The sequence below is a fragment of the Mesitornis unicolor genome, unplaced genomic scaffold (assembly GCF_000695765.1).
Source record: "Mesitornis unicolor isolate BGI_N332 unplaced genomic scaffold, ASM69576v1 scaffold9743, whole genome shotgun sequence".
Lineage (NCBI taxonomy): Eukaryota > Metazoa > Chordata > Aves > Mesitornithiformes > Mesitornithidae > Mesitornis > Mesitornis unicolor.
This window is the reverse complement of record NW_010173993.1, coordinates 25,387-53,260: the sequence shown is the minus strand read 5'-3', so window position 1 is coordinate 53,260 and position 27,874 is coordinate 25,387. Positions and strand designations below refer to the sequence as shown.

Genomic DNA, 27,874 nt, shown 5'->3' with positions numbered 1-27,874 from the left:
CAGTTGTGCGGTTTTGGAGGGGGAGGAGGATGCGTTTGGAGCTGATTTACATGGTTGGAGTCAGGAAGTCTGAGCTCTTTTCCCACATTTCTCAGGCTTCTCCTATCACCTAGGGCATGATCGAGAGCATGATGCAGCTACAACCTTAACTGAGATTTTCTTCTTCAAGCTTGGTAAGTGTGGGATAGTAATTCTTTTGTTCAAGTCCCCTGCATTCACTGGGAGGGGCTGAAGGCTGCAGCTCTTGCCTGGAGAGCTGCTGCTCTGAGCAGAGGTGTTCCACCTGCAGGCGAGTCGGGACGGTGTCTGAAAGCCTCGCTGTGTTGTGTCAGACACAGCTCCCTCCTCTTCCTGCTGCCCATCACTGGCTGCCAGCAGCCCCCTGCTCCTGGGCAGCGATCTGGTGGATGCGGCCACCATCTCGGAGGCGAGCTGTGGTCGGCCTCCAGCGTCGCAGTGGGGCAGATGCGCCTTGCAGCATGTTCTCCTTGCAGCGTGTTCTCATCCCTGTTAGCAGAGGTCTGAAAGCAGGGTACCACGTTTCTTGTATAGGCTTGACCTCAGAGAGAGCTCTGTGGACGCTGATTAAGTGTTCAGTGCTACTGGAGGTCCCAGTGCAGCTCCACTTGTCATGCTAAACTGGCCAGAGAGAAAGGGTTGATTTCTTGTGGGCAATGTAGTCAGGGTCACCTTGATGATGGGCTAGAGAAAGTATTCAAGATAAATGTCTTATTTTACTCCCAGACATTCAAATAGTTCTGTTGGTAAACTGAGCACTAAACTGCTTCAGCTGGGTTTGACAGTAAACGAGGAGGATCTCATTAAAAAAAAAAAAGTATTTGCATTTCAGCTAACATAATTTAATAATTTTCTCCTGTCATGGTACGTATCCCATAATATGACCTTATTTTCCATTCTTCTTAATGATGCACTTATGTTCTGTGCCTTAAACTTATTTCACATGTGAATTAATGTGAAGTTCTTTTCTGGTGTCTGCTGCACCGATTTTGCAGATTTTGTAGCTCGTATATCTTAAATGTTTAGGCCATATTTTTCTTGTGAGGTATTTGAACAGTTTTGTCCTGTCCGTTTTCTGTATCTCCAATGAATGATATGTCAGCCCCACTGCAGGTTGGAAGGGTTTTCTCCCACGGTCTGGGGTAATCTCTTTCTTACTGGCAGCTCTTACATTTGTATCAGTTTTATAAGGTTAATTATTTCAACAAGCCTCCAGTCGCAGTTGTCTTAAATATTTAGAGGAAAGAAAGAGATTTGTGCACGTTTTTGCTGCAAAGCTGGATTTGCGTAAATTTCTGCTGAATTTCTGAGTTGGATTCCCAGCTGGTATAAGTCAGTGAAGTTCCACTGAAGTCTGTGGGGTGCTCAGCTCAGCTGAGGTTCCTGCTCTCTCAATTAAATTGTGTCACTTAGGGAAGTTGAGCTGCCTTGCACTGAGCATACAGCAGTTGCTGCTGTGTTTTTGTGTATAGAATACACAATAGATTTCTGCTGTCTTTTATCTCGGTGTAGCTGTGAAGACAGGTGTGTGTGTGTACATCTATATTTTATGTTTATACACACAGTCACTTGCACACAAATAACTGTGGTAGGAGAACCCCTCCCTCCTCTTCCTGTCATTAATGGTGCAGTAGTGCAGCCCAGGCTCAGCTGTCGGGGATGGGTAGAGCCTCACTGAAGATGAGGGCCACTGTATCCAGAACTGTTTCCATGTATCAAAAATCTCCAATGCTCACCAAGCGAAACCCCACCACGCATCGCTACCGAAGGTGGAGACACTTGGGAACAAAGCGTCTCCAAGCAGAAATAACTGAGATTTGTGCCATGGAGAAATCCCTTCCCCTGAGTCCCTGGATTAAGCACCCTTTTCACCCAGGGTCATCCTACTCACAGCACACAGAGCTAGTGAGGTCTCTTATGGTCCAGCAGGTGAAACCTGACGAGCGAGAAGAGGATGGTGATGATGGGCAGGCTGGGGGTCCGGGAGGTGTGATGGATTAGGTGAGAGCATAGTGCTGAGGAAACTCAGAAATTCCTTTGTGCAGCGTTGGGTGTCTCCCCGCTGTTAGCCTGGCTGTTTTCTTATGGCATTGATCTCTGTGAGATTAACATTGACTTTAAACTCTTTCAAGTCGTTATGACAAGTGAGCACGGCAGTAAATTCTTCCATATCAAGAGTGAGACAAATTGTACTGTGCTGCGTATTATGGTGTAGTACTACTAATTGCTTAACTTGATAAATGTCTTCTGATAGGTTATATAGTTAATGAACAAAGATGTTAATTGCTCTTATCTGAAATAGCTGCATTTGCTGGGGCGTACTCTGGAGCCATGGATGTCTCCTAACAGAGATTTATTTCAAATCGTCCATTGTTTTCAGCAGTGTCAGAGTCCATTACCCTTCAGTGTACCAACTGAGCAGCCTCCACCCCCATCGAGTTTCTGAGCACAGTCAGCTCTTCCTACACGTTATTCAGCAAGCCTGAATCTTATTTGGGTATGGAAAGCTGATATGTAGTACAGTGCGCTCATCATCCTGGGCTGCAGCAGCATGGCTCATTCTTAGAAGCAGCCAAGAGAGAAATAAGCACCTGGCAGTGGAAGAGCAAGGGTCTGGAATAGCCCCGTTCCCCCTCCTACCATCTGGAGTATTTAATTGGGAAAATAATTCTTCATTGTTGTTGTGTTGGTGGGAGTTGTCAGTCTAAGTATGTTTTAATGCAAATAGCCATCTCTATTTGTAGAATCCATCTTTTCTAGACGCTTTCTTTGGAAAATATGCAGCTGAAGATTCAGTACATTATTATATGAGTAAGTGCATACAAGCCTCATATTAACAATGGACGTCATGTTTCTTCTTCCCCTTTTAGAATTTCCCATGGAAACAAGTGGGCAGATTTTTGCATTATTGAGTAGTCTGCTGCTGCCGACTTTTGCCAGAAATGCTAAGAGAAAACTAGCCCCAGGCATGAGCCTGCGTGTTCTTCCACTTTTGGGGGCACTGGATTCCCCTAAGATTTGATTTATAGTAGGTTTTGGTGTGTGGCTATTCTGGTCCAAAGTTGTTTCAGAGCTGTATGATTAATAAATCTTTATGGAACTGAAAAAAGGCAGGGTTCTCACTGAGGTTCAAACATGCCTGATTTCCCAATGGGGAAGCCGCGTATTTCATTAGGAGGCTAAAGGCTGATGTGAGGACAAAAATGTTTCTTTGACTTAAGCTTTTTTGCTTATTGTGATAAATATCGTTTTCATTTACGAGTCTCTTGCAGTTTTTTCAGAACATGTTCAACAGCAAACAGCCAGAAGTTAGAACTGGAACTGTAAATCTGTAAGCTGACATAGGTAGGTTTGCTGGCCAGTTTCCTTAGGCAGGATTAATTTTTTAGAGGAAATGAGAAAAGTGCATTATCTTGCTTCGCTTGATGGATTTCAGACTTCACCAAGAAATATAAATCTCCTTTCGAAAATGACACCAATAAAGATAGGAATTACTGTTTTCTCAAATAAAGGCATTTTCAAGTGGACTTGATGTGTTACTGCTCTAAGATGCTGTGGCTTTAGACTGTCTCATACCAGTAATTAGACTGAAATACTCAGGTCCTCATGGCTCACTCTCTCTCCCATGATATGCTGCCCCATAAATTATGTTAACATAGTCGTTTTTATTTCATGTTAGAAATGCGGCCAAAGGAGCTGAAAAGTGATCTAGCAATAGCTGGACAGGTTCCCTGGTCTGCCCAGCACTGCAGCCAGGTTTGCCTGAGCAGAGGCAAAACGGGTGGATGGAGGTGGGAGTGCTGCCTCAGACTGGTGTTGGTGCCAGATGGTTTGTGGTGACCTGCTGCTCAGATCTCTGCGTCCACATTTTGAGCGACCTGCGGGTGAGGATGCAGCTTCTGGGGGAGCGTGCGAGCGAGACCAGCTGGAAGATGAGAACGTGCAGCACTTGCGCTGCTTATTTATCGACCGCAGTGATTCACCGTGATCGACGCTCGCATACCTGAGTGTCAAAATAGCCTGTGTTTTAAGAGGAACCAGTGACTCAGGCTGTGGTTTTACCTCGAGCCATTTCCTGATAAACGGCTGAACTGTGCTTGGTCTTGAGAAAACACAAGCGGGGAACAACTGCTCTGTCCTGCATCTATGTGCGCAGGGATTAGAGAACGGCCACCTTCGTGCGGGGCTGACTGTCACCTCCTCAGTGCCGTGGTCTCTGTGAGGAGTACCACGTGAGGTCTGGGAAGCCTCAGGTCTGAGGACAGCTCTGTTTCAGTGCTGCTTCAGAGCATTGCTGCACAGCCCTGATGTGGGAGCGTGGTCTTCAGTGTTTGACAGCATATAGAAGCACAATTTTAAGGAGCTCTAGATGATGATAAATCACTTTGCTTTTAGACTGTTTCAATTTCAAAAGAGAGGTGAAGTTGCCTATAGCTGGTGTTTTCAGAGTGGAAAATACTTCACGTCCCAGGACATGGTGTTTTTAATGAAAGCAGAAGCAATGCGTGTGACACTGTGTATAGGGATTAAAGTGCATTTGGACTATATATCTATTTTTTTAGTAAGATAGAAAACAACTTACCAAAGCTTTGTGTGTGGTATAGATAGAAGGTATGGAAGTGGGATCATACGAGTGCTATAGAAACTGCCTCATTGGCATCACACTTCCTTTGGAGTCATTCGCCATCTGTGTCATTCCACGTTGTGGTTTAGGTGGTCTTCCCGTCCTTTGCAAACTGCAGAACTCTGTTCCTCTGTTCTTACTAACAAAAAGGACTGTCCTCCATCCATGCCTGGGATGAGATTACTTGTGCGTGGCTACAGAGCTGTGATTGAACCGGATCAGTTGTCTTTAGTGCTGTTTAAATGGATGCTTTAGGGTATGGAAGAGGCTTCTCTTGGCAGCAGATTCTATGAGAATTCTCCCAATCTTCTTTGAAGTTCATGGAGGGTATTAAGGGCAGTCAGCACCTTCTTAAGAGAGAAATCTGAATTGCTTTGATTCATTTCATTTTATATCTGCATCAGCCGTCTCTGGATCTCTCCCCTCTCCAGTCATTCAGAGCATGGTTTTTGATAACTTCGTGTGCCTCCTGAGCATTCTCGATTTTCTGCTGGCTGCTTTCGTGCTTTTCCCGGAGTGTTGTAATGCTGATTACAGAAGGATCTCGGGCCTTCGGCTTCCTGTGAGAATGAGATAATTACTCTCCAGTAGGCAACGCATGACGTACAGTATCAGCGTTAAGCCACTGGGATTCCAGTCACTAGTGTAGAACAATATTGTGGGTAAATGAATAAGCAGAACTTTATCATACTTCCTGCACTACAAGGTTTTAGTTAAAGAGACAGTGAAAATTGTTTTCAGTGAGGGCTAGTGTGAAATGAACGCTGCCGCAACCAACGTTACTGAAAAAGATGTTAAAGTTCTGTTCCCTGGCTTGCTGGGTTTGTCTTGCTGAAAAGACAAATTACCTTTATAGGTGCAAGGGTGGATGACAGAACCATCACTGCATTTTGGCAGAGGACGTTTATGGCCTTATGAACACGTACGAAGTGTACGACTTCAGAGAGTGATTTCCAGATGCACCACCTACCTAACTTACAGGAGAAAGTTGCACTGATGAGAAGTGGAGATGTTCCGTGTGCAGTTTGCTTATCTCACGCTCGCCCCCAGGAATCCTGTGTTGGGATTTTAAGAGCTGGCCCTGTTTGACCTCAAAATAGATGTGGTTTCTCCCTTGCCTTCATTATTTCAAGACTATGAGTTAAAAATAAGTTACGTATTGGGCACAGTGGGAGTAAGTTTGAGAAGTTTGTTGTATGTAAACCAGTAAGAGTGAGAAAATAATTCATAAACATAATGAACTCTATACTCTTGCAAGATATGGCTTACCATAGTTTATCCGTGTGGTGGGATTAGTAATTTTTTGTATGAAAGTAGTTCCTCTGCCGTAGCAATACTGAGCAGTTTGCTTGCACTACAGCAAAGTGAAACAAATGACGTCTTTGAGGACCTGTGTTAAACACTTAAATTACTTAAGCAACGTGAAGACTTGTACAGCGTATGTATGTGTACTCGATAGCTATGCAGCCATATCTCTGTGTATTTACTTGTGTTTAGGATGTAATTTTACACGTGCTTGCATATATACGTCTGTATTTCAGCTTGTCTCAGAGCTAACTGTGCTGCTGTAATGCCTGAGAATTGCGGGGACACAAATAGGAGTTTTGTGTTTAAGTTTGTTTCATACTGCCAATTTCTGTTGTACATGTAATTGCAAAATGCAGTTGCTTATTTATGGTTTAATTGTGACTTTCACTGTGCACCAGGCATCAGCAGTCTGTGCAGGAAACCAGTACTTATGTGTATGCCGAGATAAGTACCTTGGTTGCTCTGCTTTTGCTTGAGTCTGAAAGCTGAGGGCTGAATCTTTGGAGCCCCAAGAACCACAGTCAAATGTGGCAGCCTAGACTTTGGTGATGTGCTTATCAACCTTGCAGGCAGGGAGGACAAGAATGCGTGGCCTAAAACTCCCTCAATACAGTGTGCTGCTGTGCTGCCTGTATGGCTGAGGTGCTTTTTCAGACGTTGATAGCACGTGCATGGCCAGATTCAACTTGAAGTTGGGTTCCATTGATTTTTGGGTGCAGAACAAATGGAGTTTGACACTTTTGTATTTCAGGTACCTAGGCCTGGCCTGGTTTTGTTTTCGGATGGGTGATCTTAACACTTGAATGAGCTGAAGGTGGCTGGATATCAGTGTTGAATGGCTTGTATAGGAATTTTGCTTTCCAATTAGATATTTTGCAGATATTTTCAAGACCAAGAGCATTTTTGATAGTGCTGTTCTTACTTTGAAATTGTAAAACTTCTAATTGACTAAGTAAACATTTCCCCATCCTTGTCTTTGTTTTCTTGCAGCCAACTGGGTACATGGAAAACTCCATTTCCTACAGTGCTATTGAAGATGTTCAACTGCTCTCCTGGGAGAATGCCCCCAAGTACTGTTTACAGCTCACAATCCCAGGGGGAACTGTCTTACTGCAGGTACAGTAAACACACAAGTACAGCTTTCTCTGTTTTACTGTGACTCTCCTTTAACTTCTGTTTGCTATGCATGAAACCCTAGTTAGATGAACTTAGAAAAGGCAGAGAACTCAACTCTTGTCAGATTGCCCAACCACCAGAACATTTGCTCAGGGTGATAGCTCTAAAACTCTTAACATTGTTTGACAGTCAGAATGGAAATTTGGGGTCACAGTGATTAAACCTTCTTGCTGATTTTTGTGTGTCAAAATTGTGTTCTGTGGAAAGGCACATTGATGTGGGCCTGTTACAGTTTTACACAGAGTCCTATTCCTGCATGAAACAAGTTAAAAATTTCATCCTTTCATTCATATATGAAACCTGTGACATTCACTGGAACTTACAGGTTATCTTTTTTCTATAAGATATTCAATCTTCACTGGAAGTTTTCAGTATATCTGTGTGCTGGTTCTCTGAATGTTGTTTTCCAACAGAAGACACTGTGTTTATGTTATTCCAGATTTCCTCATCCACTTGCGAGGTGTTGTAGGGGTCCTTAAGTCACTGCAAATTTTAGTGACAGAGCAGCGCTCCGCAGCCCTGAGCTTTGGAACTGCTTTAGAGTAGGAAAGGAGAAGCAACTGAAAACCCAGCTGCTTGACCCCCAAATAACTTTGAACATCATAATTTGAAAAAGATTGAATTGACTCCAAGTGAATTCTTACCATAGTTATCAACCTTGTTTCAAAGGCAATGAGTTGCTGTTACGCTTTGGATATTTTTTCTAGAAAAAGTATGAACCATTTCAAAGGATTGTAATGGAGCTTGTGTGTTTGGGTGTTCACACACACACACACACACACACACACGCTTTAACTGTACCACTTTTGCACAAAATGTAGTCCAGTAGATAAAGATGGAAACATACTGAACGATACGCTGCTGACGGTGATGACCGTGTCTGCTGGATTATTTGTCCATGTGAATCCTGGTACACAGGGCACAGTTGAGCCTTTAGGATAGGATGGAGTAGAATAGAGTGGAATAGAATAGAATATTTCAGTTGGAAGGGACCTACAATGATCATCCAGTCCAGGCGCCTGACCAGTTCAGAGCTGACTGAAAGTTAAAGCATGTTGTTAAGGGCATGGTCCAAATACCTTTTAAACACTGACAAGCTTGGAGCATCAGCCCCCTCTCTGGGATGCCTGTTCCAGTGTTTGACCACCTTCTCGGTAAAGAAATGCTTCATGATGTCCAGTCTAAGCCCCCCCTGATGCAGCTTTGAACCATACCAGGGAGAAGAGCTCAGCACCCCTCCCTCTCCACTTCCCCTCCTCAGGAAGCTGTAGAGAGCAATGAGGTCGCCCCTCAGCCTCCTTTTCTCCAAACTACGCAAACCCAAAGTCTTTAGCCATTCCTCAAAAGGTATTCCTTCCAGAAGGATTTTCATGATTTCTTGGTGGTGAATTGTCTGCTGAAGGAGGTGGCACCATCTATATCCAGGGAGGGTTTAGTCAAAGCTCTTCTGAAATGGCTCTACCTGCAGATCATAGAAGTATACCAAGTGGTTTCATTCAGTAATCCAAGGCTAGGTCTCAGTCTAGGTCCATGTTTTCCGTACTATAGACTTCTGTAGGGACGTGAAACAGGCAAAGGTGACTTGGAGTTGGGAAGCCAAAGTGGTTAACACTGTGTCGTGCTCAATATTAGGTCCAGCTAGATCCAGCTCTCCTTGGCTTCATTCCAGACTGGCTGATGGGTCTGTCCGTATGCAGAGCTGTTTGCCAGAAGCGTAGAGGACACAGTACCTGGCATCAGCCTTACACATGGTTCCTCTGCTTGGGGTTTGGGATGGTTTTGGAATGTCATAAAAATATCATGAGGTTTCGATGATTTTCAACATAGCAAATACACTTTCACTCTGAAGTGGTTGGAGGTGTACGTGGAAACATTCATGGCCACATCCTCTATGGAGTATGTTGCTGGAGCTACCTTTCATTTCCTTCACTAGTGTCATCTTGGGGTTTTGCAGCCCTGTAAAATGGGGCTGCAGCCGTTCCCCCATTTTAATCTGAAAATGATGCAGCTAAGTAAGTTTGGGATGACATGAGAATGTCTAACTTTGGACTCTCCTGGTGCATAGGTGGCAAAACCCCACAGGTGTGTGTCTTTGCACAAGTCTTTGGAGCCCAGCGTGTGTCCCATTTGCACACAACACGTGTACATGCCTCTGCTCGGTACCTGGACAGTTTCTGAATTTCAGACAGGCTGCTGCAAGTCCACCCGGATCCTGATTCTGTGGTTTGAAAAGCCTCTACTGTGCGTGACACTGGAGAAGGCAAGAAGACAAGTGCTGTTTTCCCAACAGCTAGATTAGGGTCCTCATTATTGATGAAATCTTCCTTGCCTAATCTGTTAATTGAATTAATTGATACAAACTCATTTGTCAAGTGGATGATTTTGATTCTTTTCTTGTGATAATTTTGGCCCTGCTTTTTTCCATAAATTTCCTTAGTGGCGCTAGCACTTACATTTGTGTCTGCTTCAACAGCTAGAATAGTTACATCTGCCTTTCCAAATTCCAGTTCTAGGCCTTTATTCTGCAGTTTATGGTAGATGCCTGCATGGGCCTGCTTAATAGGAAACAAGATAAAGTTTGAACCCACAGCTCCCTGCCGTATTTAAAGGAAATGGGTAGAGCGTGCAGACTTTAATCTGTTGCAGCCTGCCATTTGTTTCTTTAAAAAAACCAGACAAACCAAACACACAAATAATGACATCTGTGAGAAAGTCACAGGTTAGTGAGGATGCCTTCGTCTTTTCTTCAAAAAGATCGGTATCTTTCTGTAACCTCATAGGAACTGATGAAGAGGTGGAGTGAGCTGGGCTTCTGTTACGTTTGTTGCTGACTGGCTGAACAGACTGGGGAGCAGATTACACTGTAACTCTGTGGGAATTTCAACATAATTGGCAATACAAACTTTAAAAATGTTTTTATTATGACTTGGTCCACGGTAGTGTCTTGATTCATCAGATGTGGCCAGATCAGAGGGAGTATAAAAATAGATTTCCTTTATACAGCTGTAATATGTATTCACAAATCCAGAACACTGCTAAAATTTATGTGTGGTTTACTTAAGAAATCAGGACACAAAACCTAGGTTTGTCTAGTAGTTGAGTTCAGCAGTTCTCTGGTATGTGTGACAAACAGTCTAAGTATCCAAAAGACATGTTCACTGAGGTGCTGGGAAACAGAGATGCTAAGAAATTAGCCTTTGTATATCGCAGTTATTTCCAGATTTCCAAGAGACTTCAATGCATTGATGGGAAACTGGGACTTCCGATCCCTTGCACAATCATTGTGCCCTGGCAGGCTGAGCAGCAGCCTGCTCTGAGGTCATGTCCAGCTCTGATGTTGGGAAGTGTGTGATAGTGGAACGAGTAAAACCAACCCAAAACTTGTGCCCGCTGCTGGTTCTTCTGAGGTGCACTTTTGGCGAAATCTGTTGATTTTTGGTTTTGTTTGTTTGGGTTTTTTTAGCTTTTTGGTTGTTTGGTTTTCTCCTTCAAAGACTTGATCTGAATGAGGTTTATATATAGAAAAATGCTTAAACGGACTCTTTTGACTACCCCCTATTTATTTAATATTAATGTCAATTTTTGTATTTGTACATGCTGTGCTGTAAATTCTTTAATGCTATGGGATACTATTGATATGGTTTGATGTAAAATGAAGCATTTGTGTAGTCCTGAATCGCAGGTTTTCCTGATTCTTCATTTTGCAGAAAAATTTACAATTCCAGCTTCTGCCTCACCGATTTGAAGCAGAAGCAAATTTCGGAGAACAGGCATTTCGCTCGGATGGAAATACATTTCCAGCAATCCTTGTGGGAGGATGTCAGCATGTGGTGCCTGAACATCCTTTGTTTATTTGTCTGTGTTAGGCATGACAAATGCCACCAGAGAGTCCGAGTCCACATTCGAGTTCTCATCCCCCCTGTCTGCTGTCACCAGGGTCTATTTCTGGCTCATTACTGCACAGTAATGAGTCAGAGGAGGAAGAGTGCCGTTACCTTTCCTTACATCATCCTGGTGTCCTCCAGAGCAATACTGACCCATCCCAACCTGTTTTAACACATGGAATGTGACAAGCAGCCGGAGGTGATGCAGCTCCTCTTAGGAAATCTGATCACGATAACAGGACGTGTCTACCTGGGTTTCAGAGGAGGATTGGGTTCCCGGGCAGCAAGCAGCTTAATCTGGGCTGGGATCACATCAAGCGGTCATCTTCGTGCCTGTGCTTCCCACTCAGTGTTTGTTGTACGAGCACAACTGTCTGAGCACAGGCGGGTCTCACTGCCCAGCATTGGAGGGTTCTCGCTGTCCCTCTGTGGGAGTCATGGACAGTCGGTTTTCTAGCCAGGCTGTGGGGCCTGTGTTTCCTTTTCTTCTGCCAAACGATGTGGTCATTGTCCTCGTCCTGCTGATGAGCAGCAACCAACTCTCCCACATTTTTATTTTTTTTCTTTGCTATAACTGGGAGCGCGGGTGTGAAAGAAGGTGTAGCTCAAAGCACAAACTCTTTAGGCCAGGAAATAGGAGTTATATTTAGCTTTTGAAGAAGTGAGAGCTCTTTAGTATCAATCGTAGCTGGGCCTCTTTGTGCTGGGCTAAACTTCTGCTCTTCTGCTTTCTGTTTGCAAAGCACAGTGTGTGATTGTGGCATTGTGCGGGTGATTATTAAGAGGGTGCTGCTATTGACAGTGAAACAACCCAAATAACCTTTTGAAGGAGATTGGAAAAAACTTAAGAGTATAATTTCACACACTGCTTAGCACCAAATGTAGAAAGAGTCCCAGGAAAGAGGCTTTGGTATTTCAGTCACGACAGTACTGCCTGCTTTCCCCAGCGTCCTTTCTTTCAGATGGGTCCTAAATGCCTTAAAGCCACCACTTCCATCCCTACCACCAGTGTTGTTTTATTCATTTCTTGGCAATCAAGCATAATCAGAAGGAAAAACAAACAGAGCAGGAAGCCTTGACAAGCACAGCAGTCACACGTTCGGCGCTGTGCTCAAGCACGCTGATTTTGCCAGGGAGTCCCCACAGTAAATGTTTCCACTGCGTTTTTAGTAACATTTTATTTTAGCCTCCTCGGAGAACCTGGCTTTTGTTTTAAGTGTGAGTCCAGCTGATGTTGCCGGTGTGGAGGGGTCATGCAAGGACGACAATCCAGTGGAGTATTTTCAGGAGGAAAATGGCATTTCTAGCAATGACCAGCAACTCTGTACCTGGGTCAAGCCAGAAGAGTGGCAGGTTTGACTTGCAGGGCTGCCCGTGCCGTGGAGGTGCAGCTGTGGGATGTGCATCAGCAGCATGAATATTTTGTACAGTCTGCATAGGGCAGAGGTCTGCGTGCCATGGGGGCTCGACCTCCTGCAGCCCTGAGCTGCTCTGCTCCGCTGCTCCTATGGCTGATAATAAATCGATGCAGAGAAGCCTGCAGTATTTTATGAGTCCCAGCAATTAATATCAGCTGGAGGAAAGCATAACGAAACCGCATCCTGCTGACCAGAGTGCAAGTAAGGGAGAGAAAGAGAAACACAGAATAAAACCTGGAAGGGTTAAAAACAGAACCTGGGTCGTCAAATCCCACTTACTGTCACATCTTTTCAGATGGCAAAATCCCTTGGGAGGACACGTGTGAAGGACGCTGTTGCAAGGAAAACACTGGGATGTTTTTGCTATGTGGACAAGCCTGTTCTTGTTTTCTTCTGCGTAACGCACGTGTCAGTAAAAAGGGGTGCCACAGTGCTCCCTTACCGTCAAGGGAACTTGGAGCACGGCATGTGCAGTGTGGTGGAAATGACAAATTTTCTGCTCAGGCTTGTTGCTGATGCTTAGTGGAGCTGTGAGTATTGTGTTAGCTAAAGGTCTTCACCGTCATTTCTGGAGTGATTGGTTTCTTAGCAGCACACAAGTTCCTAATTTGTCTCCTCCTTTCCTGGGTGGAAATTACTGCAGGGGCTGTAACACTGACTTGAAACAAGTGTTTGGTTTCCAGTTTTTGTGAGCGAAAAGAAAATCTGCTTTTAAAAAGTACACTACTTTTTAATGAAAAAGTATATTCCCACTCGTTGACTAAGAAATGAAGTGGTTTGAGTGCAGAGAAAAGTTCTTCCCTTTTTGAGCAGGAAATAAGCAACGGGAGGCCTTGATTGTGCAACAGGCTCCAATCAGTTGGACCGGGTGCCACCCCCGACCCTGCTAAAGCCATTACACTGGAGGCAAAAGTCTTACCAGAGTTGAGGCCTAAACATACCAAACACACAGGGAGCCCAAATGATCATTTTACAAAGACGGGCTGTAAAATCCCCATTGCACTTTACTCCTGTCTCATCGACTGTCTGTAACAGCAGCAGGCAAAACACGTCCAGGTTGAATCTTTTTTTTTGAGTTGGTAAGATGAGAGGTATAGAACTGGACCTACCTGTGGGCAGGGCTGAGAGCAAGAAAAAACTTGACCTCTGCAGTCAGAATGCTTAAGGAAAGCCAGTTTTAAAGTCTTTTGTGTCTCATTTTCTCCTCTTTATTGTACCATAGAGCTGGGTGGATGCAGTAGGTTCTGCCCTCAACTGGAGTAAGAAAATGTAGATGTCAGTTCCTGGGAAGCAGTGACTTGAGTGCACAAAGTGCGAGGCTCTAGGAATGAATGCACATCAGATAAAGCTGCAAATGTGTGCGTGCAACTCTTACAAATGATTCCTTTACACTGTGGTGCTGATTGCTCCCAACTTCAGAAATTTTACGCACGATAACTTGTATGCTTGAGTTAAGTCAGTGTGTGCAGAGGTGGCCATCAGCTGGGCTGCTGTCTGGATGAGCACTGACGAGAGCCTGATGGCTCTTCTGTCAGCCCGGCGTGCTGTGAAGCTCCCAGGTCTTTTGATAAGACAGTAATACTCCCTATAGTACCTTTCTCAGTGTAAGCCCAAGGGAGAGATGGACAAGGGGTGCTGTGCAATAGCGAGCTCTTGTCCTCTGCAAATGATCTGGCGTTTCCTGCCCATTGCTGTGGCTTTGTGGCTTGCTGGAGTCAGGCAGGCGGAAGGGTGCACTGAAAGGATTAGTGCCTGTTGTGTGGGAGATGTGGGGAATGCTGGTGTCAGACCGCTCCATCCAGATAACGGTGGCTGGGTTAACCATGTGCACTCTATCTGTGTTGAGCGCTGTGGAAAGAGTGCTGGTGAAATGACCGTTGACTCTCCAGGTTCCTCTTACAGTTGAGTCCCGATCATTAATCAAAGTGTGGGAATTCCCTAAAGGTTTGTTTTTCCATGTTTGTATTCGCTTTGTCTTCTTTGTCTTTGTTTTCCTTGGACTTGGTCTTGAACGACAGCCCGAGCTCTGAGGGTTTCCAGTTTTAGAGTCGTTCAGTCTCCTAACCTGGATCCCTTCTCCTCTGCAATAGCCAACACCTACATGGAGGCAGTGCTTGGTCACACACTTGGAACCTGGTCAGCTTTCCTAACTTCACTTTTTAAATGCTTTTTGTATGTTGCCAGCATCAAGTTAAATAAGTCTTTCCTCTGCCAGTTTTGGTTTTGCCTTTTCTAGCATTCTTGGTTTGTTTTCTCCTCCAGTATTTGCAATCCACCTGCATGTCGACCTCTGCCCGATGCTATTGTCCTCAGTAGCTTCTGTCATGCAGTTAATGTATTTGCACAGCCTACCTACACATAGCGTTTTCTAATTATTTGTAGTGGTCTTACAGTCTGTAACTACTGACATTGCAACAGTAGAAGAATAATTAACAGTTCTCAGCAGTTCCTGTATGGGGCTTTAGGATTTGCTCTTTAGACTTCAGTGCATTTTTGGTTCAAGTCATGTAATGGTCAGACCAGGGACTAAATCAGGTTGACATTTTTGCCTGTTTGAAAGAAGCACTTCATCTTCCTAAAATATTTTGGGTTTTATCAGTTTAAATAACAATGTCATAGGTAGCCTAGCTCCTATGTGCTCGATCTGTACATGGTTTTTTTTTAAGGAAGCAGTGGATGTGTGACTTGCAATATTGGTGCTATTGCTTGGTATACGTGCTCAGGCCTACAAAAACTTTCCATCTTACTCTTTTACTCTTTAAAGGGTTTGATGCTGACATTTGAAGGGTTTTTGTTATTCTCCAGGAAAAAGTTTTCATTTTTAAAAAAAAAAAAAAAAAAGGGAAAAAAGAAAGAAAGAAAAAAGGTTCAACCTGAAGTTGAATCTTTCAATGAAGTCTGGTGGATTTTTAAAGCATTTTGTCAGGTCAAAGGTAAGAAATACCTAAGCATATGTACTTAATGCCTTTTGAATTATGTTAAAAATGTTCTTCAGGCTTTTGGTGACAAATTATTTTTGAGGTATTATTATATTAAAATAGAGTATAAAGTATATAAACTTCGATTTTATATCATATAGGTAAAAGGTCTATCTTATCATATGTCATAATGCACACATATACATAAAATACTGTGTAAGTAACAGGAAGAGGAGCATGAAATACTGGCAAAGCAAAATGTCCGAAGCTCTTAACTCTTAAGTGTTTACACTGAAGTTTACAGTTTTTCATTGCATGCAAAGAATTTTAAAAAATTTTAAAAGGAAATTTTGCTGGCTGTTTTCATTTGTAGCAAATTCATGTTCTGGTATGAGAGCGTTCTTCATCACACAGAAAGTTTGGTTTTGATAAACTCTGTGGTCAGCCAGGATTAGTTATGGTAGATTTATTCTGCTTCATTGCCTAGAGATCTACTGGAGGAGCAATTGATTCTCATTAACATATAAATAAATAATATGTAATACATTTATGAAAGAGCATTACTCCATTTAATTCAGAGAAATTAGTCTGAATGTATGTCACCGAGACATCAGTGCCTGACCTTGTGATTGGTTTTGGTCACTCTGCAGCATTTTTACTGCATTGTGTTCTTGCCGTTATCAGTGAACTGAACCCGTGTCAGGAAACAAAATTCATTCTGTGGTATGGATTTCGAACACTTACTTGAAAAGGTGCTGGGCAGTGAAATTTGTTGAATGATGCTTTAATTTGCATGATACTTTAATCTGTCCTGTGATTTACACTGATTCTGTAAAACAATTTGAATCATAAGCAAAAATTGCCCAGGCAGTGATGAGATAGGACTGGAAAAACCAAAGGGCATCTCTACCCACTCAAATATTTCAGACTTATGCCACCTTGTTAAGGCAGGCTTATTTACATCACCAGAGATGCTTTCATATTTTTTGATACTTAGCCTTTTGACCTTTGGGAGTGTTGAACTATTCCTCCATTGGCTACGAACTTGGCTTCACACTGGGAATTTCTGGCAGCTCTGCTTAATGTGGACAAGAATGGGTGATTGCTGAAGTCGATGATTGCAGCATTTGTGCCGTTGCTGCAAACAGTCTGTGTGTGTGTCTGCACGTCTGTGTGTGTGCTGTGCTGTTCACTCTGTCTTAATATTGCTGAAAGAGCTAAGACGCTATTTGCTTTTTTTTGGGACCAGCTGAGGAACAGGATAAGAAAGAAAACTGGAGTATGGAAAAAAATCTCCCCTCCTAGTAACATGTCAGCCCATCTTCTTACTCTGCTCCTGATGATTAGCAGCAAGGGCAAATGTCCTACTGACAGTAAAGATCTGACCAAAACCTGGTTGAAATCAGAGAGGGTTTTTCACAGCCTTTGGGTTGGACACCGTTTCATACGAGGTTGTCTTCGTGTCGCTGCCTTCTGTGAAAATAAGCTGGTTCTAATGTAAAGCTGTAGCTTTGGGCAAAGAGTTCCCCTTGCTGCCATGAGGCTGGGGGCGAAGTTAGCCAGGGTCATAAAGTTCAGAAGAATATGGTGAATGCAGCCTTACTGGTTTTGGGGCATACGTGGGTGATTTGCTAAGCTTTGGCTGGGTGATCTGAAACACCGGTAGAAGCTAATGATTCTGTTTGTAACTTCTGTTCATTGCAGGCTGCAAACAGTTACCTGAGGGATCAGTGGTTCCATTCCTTGCAGTGGAAGGTAAGTTCTGGCTTCACTGTCTTCCTTGTCTGCCTCTGAATACTTTTTAGCATTCCCTGTTCCTTCATTGTGAGAGCCCTGAATGGATAAAGCCTTTTTCTTACAGAAACCCTAAATCAGAACATGTGTGCAGTTTTAACTTGTTCATATTGTGAATGAAGTGGGCAAATGAATGTGCTGCGTAGCCCAGCTTTATCAACCTGTGATTGGCTTCAAGAAGTAGATAACCCGGTAAATTCACATTTAAACAGAGTAGAGAGTGGATGGTTTTAGGTTTGTGCCGTGAAGTGTGATATGCTACAGAATGAATACAGCCTAATCATATGCTCTGGACTCTTGGGATACTTGGGGTTTTGCTTTCTTTGTTTGTTTTTTGTTGGTTTTTTGAGGAAATAGGGAGTAAGAATGTCTTTTAGAGTTGCTTATTTTAAGTGGCATCAGTTTGTTATGCATCAGTCTGTGGTCATGTTTTAGGATAATTTGGATTTAAAGGCAGTTTACCCTTCAGAGGTCTCGAGCCCTTTCTCATTTTCAGTTGGGACAATGGGCTGGTTCCCCTGAGCAGGGCAAGTGGATCACAGTCTCTCTAAAGCAGCACATTCCTCATCGAAAACTGTAGCTGCTGGCCTTTGGATGGAATCCGTATGGGTCTCTGCAGCTGGAAATGAGTTTTGGCCAGATGCTGAACATGGTTGTCCTCTCTCGTCTTGCAGTGGGAAACACAAGCAGCAGCTTTTCAGCTCAGGACTTGTCTGCGGCAGGGTTTCGGTGAAGTCAGCCAGGTTGACTGTGGGGGCTTATCAAGATTTCAGCCTCCTGACAGCAGCCACATGTGGAAATATAAGGAAGTCCCTTCCACCAAACTGGTTTTGTTGTAGGTGTGTTTAGTAGTTGCAAAATAGTTGTGTGGCAGAACTACAGTATTGGTGTGCTTTGTATAGCCATCAGCATCTGGAAGAGTCGTACTCTGAGTGGATCCAGGTTCTTATCGGTAAGGGCCAAGTGTCGACATCTCCTTTTCCAGACCACAGGCATATTCTCCAGCCTGTTACCCTGATGTGCCTAAATCGGTGTGGGACAGTAGTTCTGGTAGCAGAAGTCTGGGTTGTAGTGTGGCACTTTATTTTGGCCTCTTGACAGTATCGTTAAGACAATGTCTAATCAGTCTTGCTTCCTTTGCAACTCCTGAGGATAACAAAGAGCTTGACATGTGGACGTCAATTTTCCCTCCTGCTTTGACAGGCAAGGATGATCTGAGAAAGTGTGGACAGAAACAATGATGGGATTTCTTTTTCTACCTTGTTCCCGGCCGGGATGGCTGTGGTACTGATGTGTGTGTGCTAGTGGCACATGTCCACTTTGCTCCTGCAGGGAGGGGAAAATCAGGATTGGAGGTGCAGCTCTGGAGCTGTAAAGATGCAGCCTTGCCCCACCACCACCCACTGCATCAGTTAAGTTATAAAAAACCCCAAGAAGCCTAGACAGAATGACCTGGCTTGCTCACTTGCCTTCTGGTCATGGAGAGGGAGCTTTGCTCTGTGGAAGTTGTTTTTAAAGGAGTATTTCTTAAAGTTTCCAGTGCTTCTGACCAAGTCGCTCGTTTTGGGAAACTCTGAGTAATTTAACTTGTTGCAAAGTAGAATTTATTTTTGCTTCCTTACTTCCCTCCCCACCCCCATTAAGTTAGTTTCTGAAAAACAAGTGAAACGTTATCTTGATTTGAAAGACCTTTCCTTCACCAAGAATAGCAAGTAGATTTTTCCCATAAGAACAGTGATGGGTTTTAGTCACTTTACACTGACAGATTCTCTTTGCTAAAATGGAGGTCGTTTGGTTGGGTTTGGTAACTTTCTGCTTTGAACTTTGGTTGATATTTGACAGGTTTAAGTGAGATCACCACTGAACGAAGAGGCGAGACAAGTGGTGTCTCTAGAAGGAGAGCAGAGCAGCGTAGTTATGTGGTCTAGCTTAGTGAAGTTTATCACTTTACTAGAACTATGGCCTGTGACTTTAAGAGCCAAGCGCCAAGATTAATCTCACTCCATAATTTGTATGGTTTGATGATTAAGCAGGTATTGAGGGAACCCATGAAAAAAACCCAGGAAGCCTATTCTTCTGGAATGGGTCATTTACACAAAGCACCAGCTGGCAGAGAGATGGCCGCAGCTGTATTGTAATTGAGTGGTTGTGCTGATGAATGGTATATTTGTCCAGCGGTCTTATAAATAATAGGTCAAAACATTTCTGCAGGCACGTGGAACACAGATGCAAACTGGTGCAGATAGCTGAAGCAGTTACTCAGGGGAAAATGTTCAACAGAGATGAGCTTGCTGATGTTCACACGTGTGTGGTGGAAGCATTCAGGGGATCTGACTGAACCCAGAGCCCCACTATAGTAGACACTAGATGTAGGTGGAGCAGGAGGCCTTTACTCCCCCTGCCCAGCCCAAACAAGGCTGTAGGAACCCATTTTACAGGTGGCGGACTGATATTCTGAGAGTTTCCAGCCATGGGAATTGCCCCCCTTGACCTTAAAACAGGAATTCTCACACCACAGTGGTGAGAGCAGATTCATGTTCTGTCAGTGTCCTTCTGGCTCCTTTTCCTGTACTTCAAGCCTTGGGAGTCTGATGCTGCCTGGAAACGGACAGGTCCAGTGAATAGCTGCGGTGTTAAGTATCTGGGGAAGCTCTTTAGGTTCAGGTACATACTGGTTATCCTTTGGTCTCGTGTGAAGGTGCTAAGGTCTGTGAGAGAGCTTTTATGTGGTCCAGGTTTAAGGATTAACACGCTGTGGGAATTCAATTTGCCAGCCAGCACTCTGGAGATAATTTTTGTTCTAGTGGCAAACATTTACATAAAAATCAAGAAGAATTTCTTTCTACAGCCCAGAGAATAAGAAAAAAGATGTTACAGAGAAACAGAAAGAAAAGAAAACTGAACGCGTAATTATCCAAGTCTTAAATGCAAGTTTATCTGCCGAGAGAGGCTGTGGAGTCTCCTTCTCTGGAGACATTCAAAACCCGCCTGGACGCCTTCCTGTGTAACCTCATCTGGGTGTTCCTGCTCCGGCAGGGGGATTGGACTGGATGATCTTTTGAGGTCCCTTCCAATCCGTAACGTTCTGTGATTCTGTGCGATTCTGTAAATCCAGCTCCAAGAGGTTTATGTGTAATCCAACTAACTAGCTGTCGGGATGCTTACACAGCTCTTTAGATATGTCTTTCTCCTTGAATACTGTGCTCATTGAAGAGGATGGATGTAGGGACAGACTGTTCCTTATGTAGTATTTTTCTCTTTGGGTTTTCTATTTCAAACCCTCCCACTAAGGGTTACCCATAATTCCTCATTTAATTTGGATATTAGTGTGTATCACAACTCCTAAAGGATTATTTGCCACCTCAGCCCATTTTTAGAAATCCTGACTTCCTTTGGGTTCTAGCTAAGCCAAGCTGTCTTTGTCCAGAGAATAAACAGTGCATGTTAACAACTGTCCAGATCCTCAAACATAAACCATGAATCCACTGTATAAGGAATGTTCCTTTCAACTAAGGAGGTCGGATTGACACCATGATATGTAATCTTTGGTATTTGGAAGCGGATAAGTCATCACAGTGTATCAATAAAGATAGCACCACCTCCTGTGAATATGCAGAAGAGAATAATGCCTGCAGTTCATTGCGTTTCTGGATCTAGGCTACAGTGGTAACCCCTTCTGTAGGGGATGAATACAGCTAAGCTTGGCTTGTGACTAGTAATTTTGGGACGGAAACAAGTAAGCAAATATGTACCCTTGGCGTTTTCCCAGGCAGTATCCATCTAGTTTGTTGTTCTTGTCATCTTTGGGCTAAAGGATTTCTCTGTATTTGTAGAGTACCGAGCACGCAGGGGTACCATTCTGTGTAGAAAACGTTGAGCCCTGCTGCACCACATGCTTAAATTATGAGTCATCAGAAGACCCACTTGACTGATGTAGTGCCATGTTGTACTTGAATTAAAAAAGACATCAGTGAGGCCTTGTCCAGGGGTCTTTAGGTCTTCTCTTGTGATACAGGATGCAGGTACAGATTTAGTCTTGTTGGGGGGAATACACCTAAAGGTTACAGAGGGCAGTTTGCATCTTTCTGAATGCTCGGTAGTAAACTCTGAACGCTGCCCTCATTGTGGGATGCGGGTTGCTTGTGTTTTCTAGTTAGCTGAATGATGCAGCAATGAAACATGTCAGTTGATGGCCTTTGGGGGAATGTCCTGAATTGACACAACGCGGAAAGAACAGACCTGGGTCTGCACTAAAGCATGAAGCATTGACTCAAGCTGAGCTTTGTGTGCTTCTGACCTAGATCTTCCAGGAAGTCTTGTCTATACCTTATCTTTCCTACTGGTGCTATTAATTAGTCCTTGACTGTCCCCTAATGAGTAGTGCTGCTTGGTTAGGGGTTTTACCTCTCTGTTAGCATGGACAGTGCAGATGTGCCAACTGTAGGATTGTTTAGGTTGGAAGGCACCTTTGAGCATCATCTGCTCCCCTTCCCACCCGTGCTGCTCTTTTCCTCGCTCAGTGCAGGGCGTAGTTTGAAGTTGTGTGGGGTTACTGAGAGCCCATGCAGCTGAGCTGTGAAGCCACAAACCAGGCACAGCGTTCGCCTGAGGTCTGATGAGCTGAGCAGAGGGGAGCAGTCACCTCCCTCATCCGCTGCCTGTGCTCCCGCGTCTGCAGCCCACCCTGGCTGACTTCCAGTCAGCGATCGCGTTCCCTTCGGTTTAAAACTCGTTTTCTATGCAGACATCGTGTTTTGATTCCCATGAACTGGGAAACTGGAACAATGCTGTCATTTGGGATTTGCAAACTTTTTGCATTGAATGCTAAACCAAGTAATGTTTGCCTTCATTCAAAAACTAATGATGAATTAATACTTCCCTGGTTCTCACAGGGATTGCTGTATCTCTGTCTTCATGAAGTGGATACTTGCATGCACAAGCAGTCCTCTTAATTGCAAAGAGATTGACTGTCATATGAAGTCATACTTGGCCTGAATGACAATATGCTCTCTGGTCTTTACTGTGTCCAGGTTATGAATTCCTTATCCATTAGTACTAAATATTTTTTTATATATATACAATAGCTGTGGGTGAGTATCAGTTCTTGTATCTAATGGTAAAAGTTCAGAGGGAGCCATTGTTCTGTGCATTAAAACTGCAAAAAATTAAGTTGGGAGAAATTGTTCTTGAAAGTGTGGTAAAGCCTTCCTTGTGTAAGGCACCTTTACATTTTTGTCACCATGGTGATGATTAAAAATAGTGCTAATACAGGAGTGGGGTTTATATAGAATTTAAATGATGACGTTAAAGAAATTTATAGCCCTAAATCTTGGTAAATCATGCTTTAAAACTGTGAGATCAGGCGAAGTATCACATTGATTATGGTTAAAAGGGCCTGTGTCTGTTACTTGTGTTTAATTGCCTGATTTATGATCTGAGAGAGGAAGCTTTAATGCGCTGTGGCGATTCAATAGCCCTGTGCTATACGGCCCAGTGAAAATACTCAAAGAGCTCAGCAGTTCTTTGGAGCAGTAGTTCCTGGACTGCAGACCCTCTTTTTGGTGGTCATGCAGCACATGCAGCTGTAGCTGTCTTGGCTGTTGCTTTGTTTTCTTTAGCTGAAAACCTGAGGTGTTTTCACAGAACACGGAAGTTCACTTTTTCTGTTATTCTGAGGTGAAACAGTAAATATTTATCATACAATTAGGCCAATGACAGATTTTTTTTAATTTGTATTTTTCCTTTTGTGTCTCTAGAAGAGTCAATAGCATATTGATTAATATTCCACTTTAGCTGTGGTTTTGCCTTTCAGCTCTTCAGGGCTTTGAAAGCATGGGCTTTAATGACGCATGAGTTTTGGAGGAACGAGTTTCTTGCTTGGACAGATGAAAGGCAGGCCACAAGTTTTTGGTTGGTGGTTTTACTCTTTTTGTTAAATGCATGAGTACCAGTTGTGGGGAGACCATGAACAGGTTTTTAAGATAGCCAGAGGCTCTCCCCTGCAGGATTTGGAGCATCCTGATGGAGTTTCAGACTGGACTTTGTAGGGAGCAGATGCAGGATCCAAGTGGTGTATCAGAGGATCTGTGTTGCCAAGAAGAGAAGCTGGTACCAGTTAGAACTTTCTAGTGAAAAAAGTGGGACTAAAAATATATCTTGGCATTTTTCAGTTCCTCATGTATCCTCTCATGGTTGGGCTGATGTTTACTGCCAAGATTTGTTCTTTTGTATTTGAAAGGTAACGTGAAATGCAGCTGTGTCTGCCTATGTGGGACTCTCCAGTGTTGTCCCCTTGCTCTTCATGTGGTGACTGATATCGCCCCATCTATAGTCTGGACAAACTCACTGCAAATTCAGGAGCTACATCATGGGAATCTTGTCATACTTACAGCCTTTTTTTTTCCGTAACAATTATTGTCTTCTCTACAACTTTTTTTTTTTTTTGCTTAAGACATCTTCATGAACAAATGAAGTCCGTTGGTTGTCTCATTTTTCTGTGGGAGTTCGATCAGTCTTGGGCCATCTGTTTTCAGAAGTCACTTGAAAGATCTTGGCCTTCTTTTCTGTTTCTGAGATCTCAGTTTGCTGGAGGTAACTGTGGAGTCACAGCAAAAAGGCATTGATCTTGCTTTGGGAAGTGGAAATGAACAAGTGAAAAACAGACACAATGTTGACAGAACTGGATCTAGACAGAAAGCTTTTTCTTTTTTTATGAATTACTGGTGATGTTTTAAGAACTGGAGTAGGTAGAGTGGTTAGGGTATTTTTAAGCCTTCGCTGCCTTTGCATTAGGAAAAGAACTTATGTTTCTGGGGAACGTAGGAGCATGTTCCCCCATAAGGTACATCTGCAGCAGCAGCAGCTGATCGGTGTCTTGTGCTCCGTGCTGACTTAACACGAATCAGTTCAGTCTGGAGCTGTGTACCCGTGTCAGCACAGCGCTTGGTTCAACTGGAAGAGGCTCTCGGCAGCACACTGAGATGCCAGCCTGGAGCTGAGCTGCGCTGCCCTCGTCCAGCGTACACACTCTTGGTTTGCATACTCGGAGCTGCCTCCTGCATTGCCAAAACAGGCCTTTCTAAGGAGACAGAACTCAAGCCAATTATTGGCCTACTGGTGAAACCTGAGTAGAAACTAGATAGTTATTTTCTGTCTTACTTTAGCTAAGTCAGGACCAGCTCTAAATTTTCCCCTCTAGACTTGAATGCTATCCTGTTCAAACTAATATTAGGTCTGAAGATAGAGGGGTGTCAAAAGCAGCTGAATAAACAGGTCGGCTTGTTATTGTATTTAGGCCTCTGCTCTGAAGAGGAGCAAATACAATTGCTGGAGTGTGTTGCTTCTCAGGAATGCTGAACTGCTGGCCAAGAGGGATCCTCAGTTTTTATCCTGGTGAATTGCTCCTGTACATTATTCCAGGGTTGACCTTATGACTAATTCTTTGCAATTCAGGACTTCAAGGTCATGGTGACCACTAGTTTCACCAAATTACGAGTTCTTCTCTAGAGCTGTCATAGTACAGAGCTGCACCAAAGTTAGTCTCTCGTTCAGTTTCCTAGCTGCAGAAAACCCTGGTTTTAGGGCATCTCTTATGAAGACAGGACAAGAGTGGTAGGCTTTTCCAGGAGCGTCATTATCCTCCTTGTACAATGCACTGGGTGTGAAAGCCTAACTCTGGGAGTTGAGGTGCGCTAAGAGCCTTGTGAAGCTGCTGTCTTGGGGCCCAGCTCTGCATTACGGGTGTTGTGAGGACTCTGTGTCAGAAGACGTACGTAAGCCTGAAAGGAGCAAAGGAGACCTAGGTGTTGTTTTAAATTTCTCTTTCCTTTCCTGTACAGTTTTGTTCTTGGGCTTATTTATTCTGAAAGAATTGGTGTGTTGAATGCATTGTAGTACAAGTAATGTATCAGAGGTTTATAAAACTGCTGCTGGTATACAAATAACCTGAAGCAGTGTGTTGCAAGTGTGTATCATCTGCCCTAGCTCTTGCTGTGAGTTACATGTTCAGTTTGTCTGTCACACCTGCTTGTCTTTTTTTAATGATTGTTTCAAAATTAGAAAAAAAAAATCAGAAAACAATACTAGTGAAAGTGTGCCCATCATTCAATAGCCACTGCTGCGCCGCTGCTTACCATAGCCTGGTCTCTTGTGCTCTTTACTGTAGTATTTAAATGGGAATACTGGATCAGGCTGTGTGATCAGAGCTAAGATCCATCAAGGACAGCGGAGTTGTGTTGTGAGCAACTTACTTGCGTTGGCCATTCTCTGAAGGTGAGGCGGTGGTTTCAGCAGCACCCCAGCAGTCTGATCCTCTGCGAGGAAGCCAGCCTTGGGATCAGAAAACTGAACGCTGTGAGACTTGATTCAGCCATGCATGTCACACGGCATTTGTACAGAGGGGAAAGAAAATAAGCAAATTGCAGAGATGCAGTGGTGCTTTGGTAGGCTAAAGAGGAGGCTTGGGGTTTTGTGCTGAGGTGGCGCAATAAAATGCGATATAAAACCATAGAACAAAGTGATGGGACTGTTTCAGATGCAGATGCTGCTCTGAGATCTGGTATCTCCCTGTGAGAAACTGGGAAATTCAGAGCTCCAAAGCCCAGTGATCTGAAGACAGAAATACCCTGCTTTTCTGAAGTCCCTTTTAAGATGCTTGCAAGCATCACATCAGTATCCAGTGTCTGTGCTTTCCCTAAGGCTCTGCAGCAGCTTTCTGACACAAACATGTTCCTCGAGCTGTGCACATCTCCCTTGCTGACGACATTGATGATGCAGGTGCATGAGAGAGAAGCCAATTTCAAAGCCATTTACGGCGTTGAAGTGCTAGAAACTCAGCAGAATAATACATTTGCCAAGGAGGAGAAAGTGAAACAGGTGGGTAAAGGTCCATTTGGAAGGTTTTGCTGACTGGTAAGAGGGGAAGACAGCAGGAAAAGCCGAGGGTGCCCACTGTTAGCAGTGGTGAGTAATAAAGAAAAGGGATGACGTGGCTTTTTAATCCGATTTGCATATCTGGGAAGAAATAATTGGTTTGTGTGCTGCTTGGTGCTACCTAAGCTTACTGGCATTTCCTGGAAAACAGAAGGGGAATGGATTTTCTTTCAGAGATTATCTTTTGTTAACAGTTACTACAATGTGTAGCATTGGCAGTCACTAAATCCCAATTTTAGGTGGTTTCTCAGGTGGCGAGTTTTTCTGACCAGAATTCTTACATGCCTGAAATTACTGACACATCACTGACGTAGTGCGGATGAGGCAGCATCCTGTTTTCTGTGTGGTGCCCAGCTCCCTTGTGCTTGCCTGGAACCCGGCGGGTGCAGCGCCGGGGGGTTCTGCACAGCAGGTATGCTGCCTGGCCGAGCTCCACGGTGGCCTTGCACGCAGCTTTTTCTTTGACAGACCTGGTCAAAGTGCAATGGCGATAAGATTGTGTGTGTTCTGTCTTTTTTTTCCCCTACACACTATCTCCTCTCTGCAGAGGCAATGTCATTTATTCCCACTGCAGGCTGAGAGCTGGTGGATGTCTGGAACTGGGCTCCACAGACACAGCTGTCACGTGTGGAATAGAAAGTGCATTTAGGTAAAGGTACTGGGAACCTGGACCAAGTTCAGTGCTGTCAGTGGCACTCTGTAATGCAGCCAGTAATGGTCGATCTCTGCATAGAGGAGCACACAGCAAGGAGCACACTAAGGTGGCAGTCAATGTCATGGCCCTTTGTGTCTCCTGCCTTCTGTGCAGTGCATGCTAAACTCCACAGTCATGCAGTGTCTGCTATACTGTCATTTATTTAATACTGCTTCCCACCCCTGCCATGCCCTGCAATGCAGTGAGTCTGCTGGAGGTTTTGGAAATTGTGGAGTGTATATGGTACACAAACTCCTGCTTTTCATCTTGTAGTTTGCTCTTTTTTTTTTTAATGGACCATTATTTTGCTGACTGCAGCTCATCCTGCATAATGTCAAATACAGGAGCACGTCAGACTCTCATCCCTCTGGAAACTGTGGGTTGTGCCAGAACACTGAGATCCCAACGTCCAGACAGTGTCCGTGTCGAGCATTTGCTGCTCCAGAGAAAAGGGCCAAAAATGCTGCAGCAGGCAGAAGTGAGGTCCTGCGAGAGGAGGAGGTAGTTGTGCCTAAACATGTTCGAAACCTTCCTTCTGATGATGAGTCAAAGGCTCTTAAAGTGCTATAGATAAAGCAGGGTGTCTGGCTCCTGCCCTCATTTCGTGTGAGTCCAGCAGCCTCTATGTGGAGGGGTTTTTCGCTCATTCTACGTAAGAGCTTAAAGCAGCTCAGCAGGGTTTGTAAACCCCACCAGGCTACGGTTAGGGCGGATCTTCCCTGTACATGTGGGACAACTGTATTGAAGTTGAAGATTTTCCTCCTGCCCGAGGTCAGGAGAGAAAGGAGTTATGTGACTTTTGTCACGGAAAAGCACAAAAAAACCCCTCCAAAAAACCAACAAAACCTCGCTTACCCAAATGCCCATGGACACCATATTTAAAAATACGTCTTTTTTGAGCAGATGTTACATGGAATTTGCAACCCAAGATTGCAGCTGTGTCTCTACCAACGCTTTTTGCAAGAAAGGAGTGACTTGTGCCTCTGCTCGAAATGTATCTGCAGTCATAGTGAAATTCCGCATAGCCAAAGCAACGTTAAAAACAAACCCCAGCTTGGCTCCGATGTGAAAAATACGGAACAGCAGTTGCTGTGTGCAGGATGAAAGCT

At 43.9% G+C, this 27,874-nt stretch overlaps 1 protein-coding gene across 1 annotated transcript in view; it reads left to right on the top strand.

The window, feature by feature from the left end:
- Window positions 1–6,946: 6,946 nt before the first annotated feature.
- Window positions 6,947–27,874, top strand: part of CMIP (c-Maf inducing protein) — a 45,311-nt gene continuing 24,383 nt past the window's right edge. The window contains exons 1-2 of the mRNA XM_010180900.1: window positions 6,947–7,066; window positions 17,051–17,101. Of these exons, the coding sequence (XP_010179202.1) occupies window positions 6,953–7,066; window positions 17,051–17,101 (165 nt within the window). The 5' untranslated portion in view covers window positions 6,947–6,952. The remainder of the gene's footprint in view (window positions 7,067–17,050; window positions 17,102–27,874) is intronic.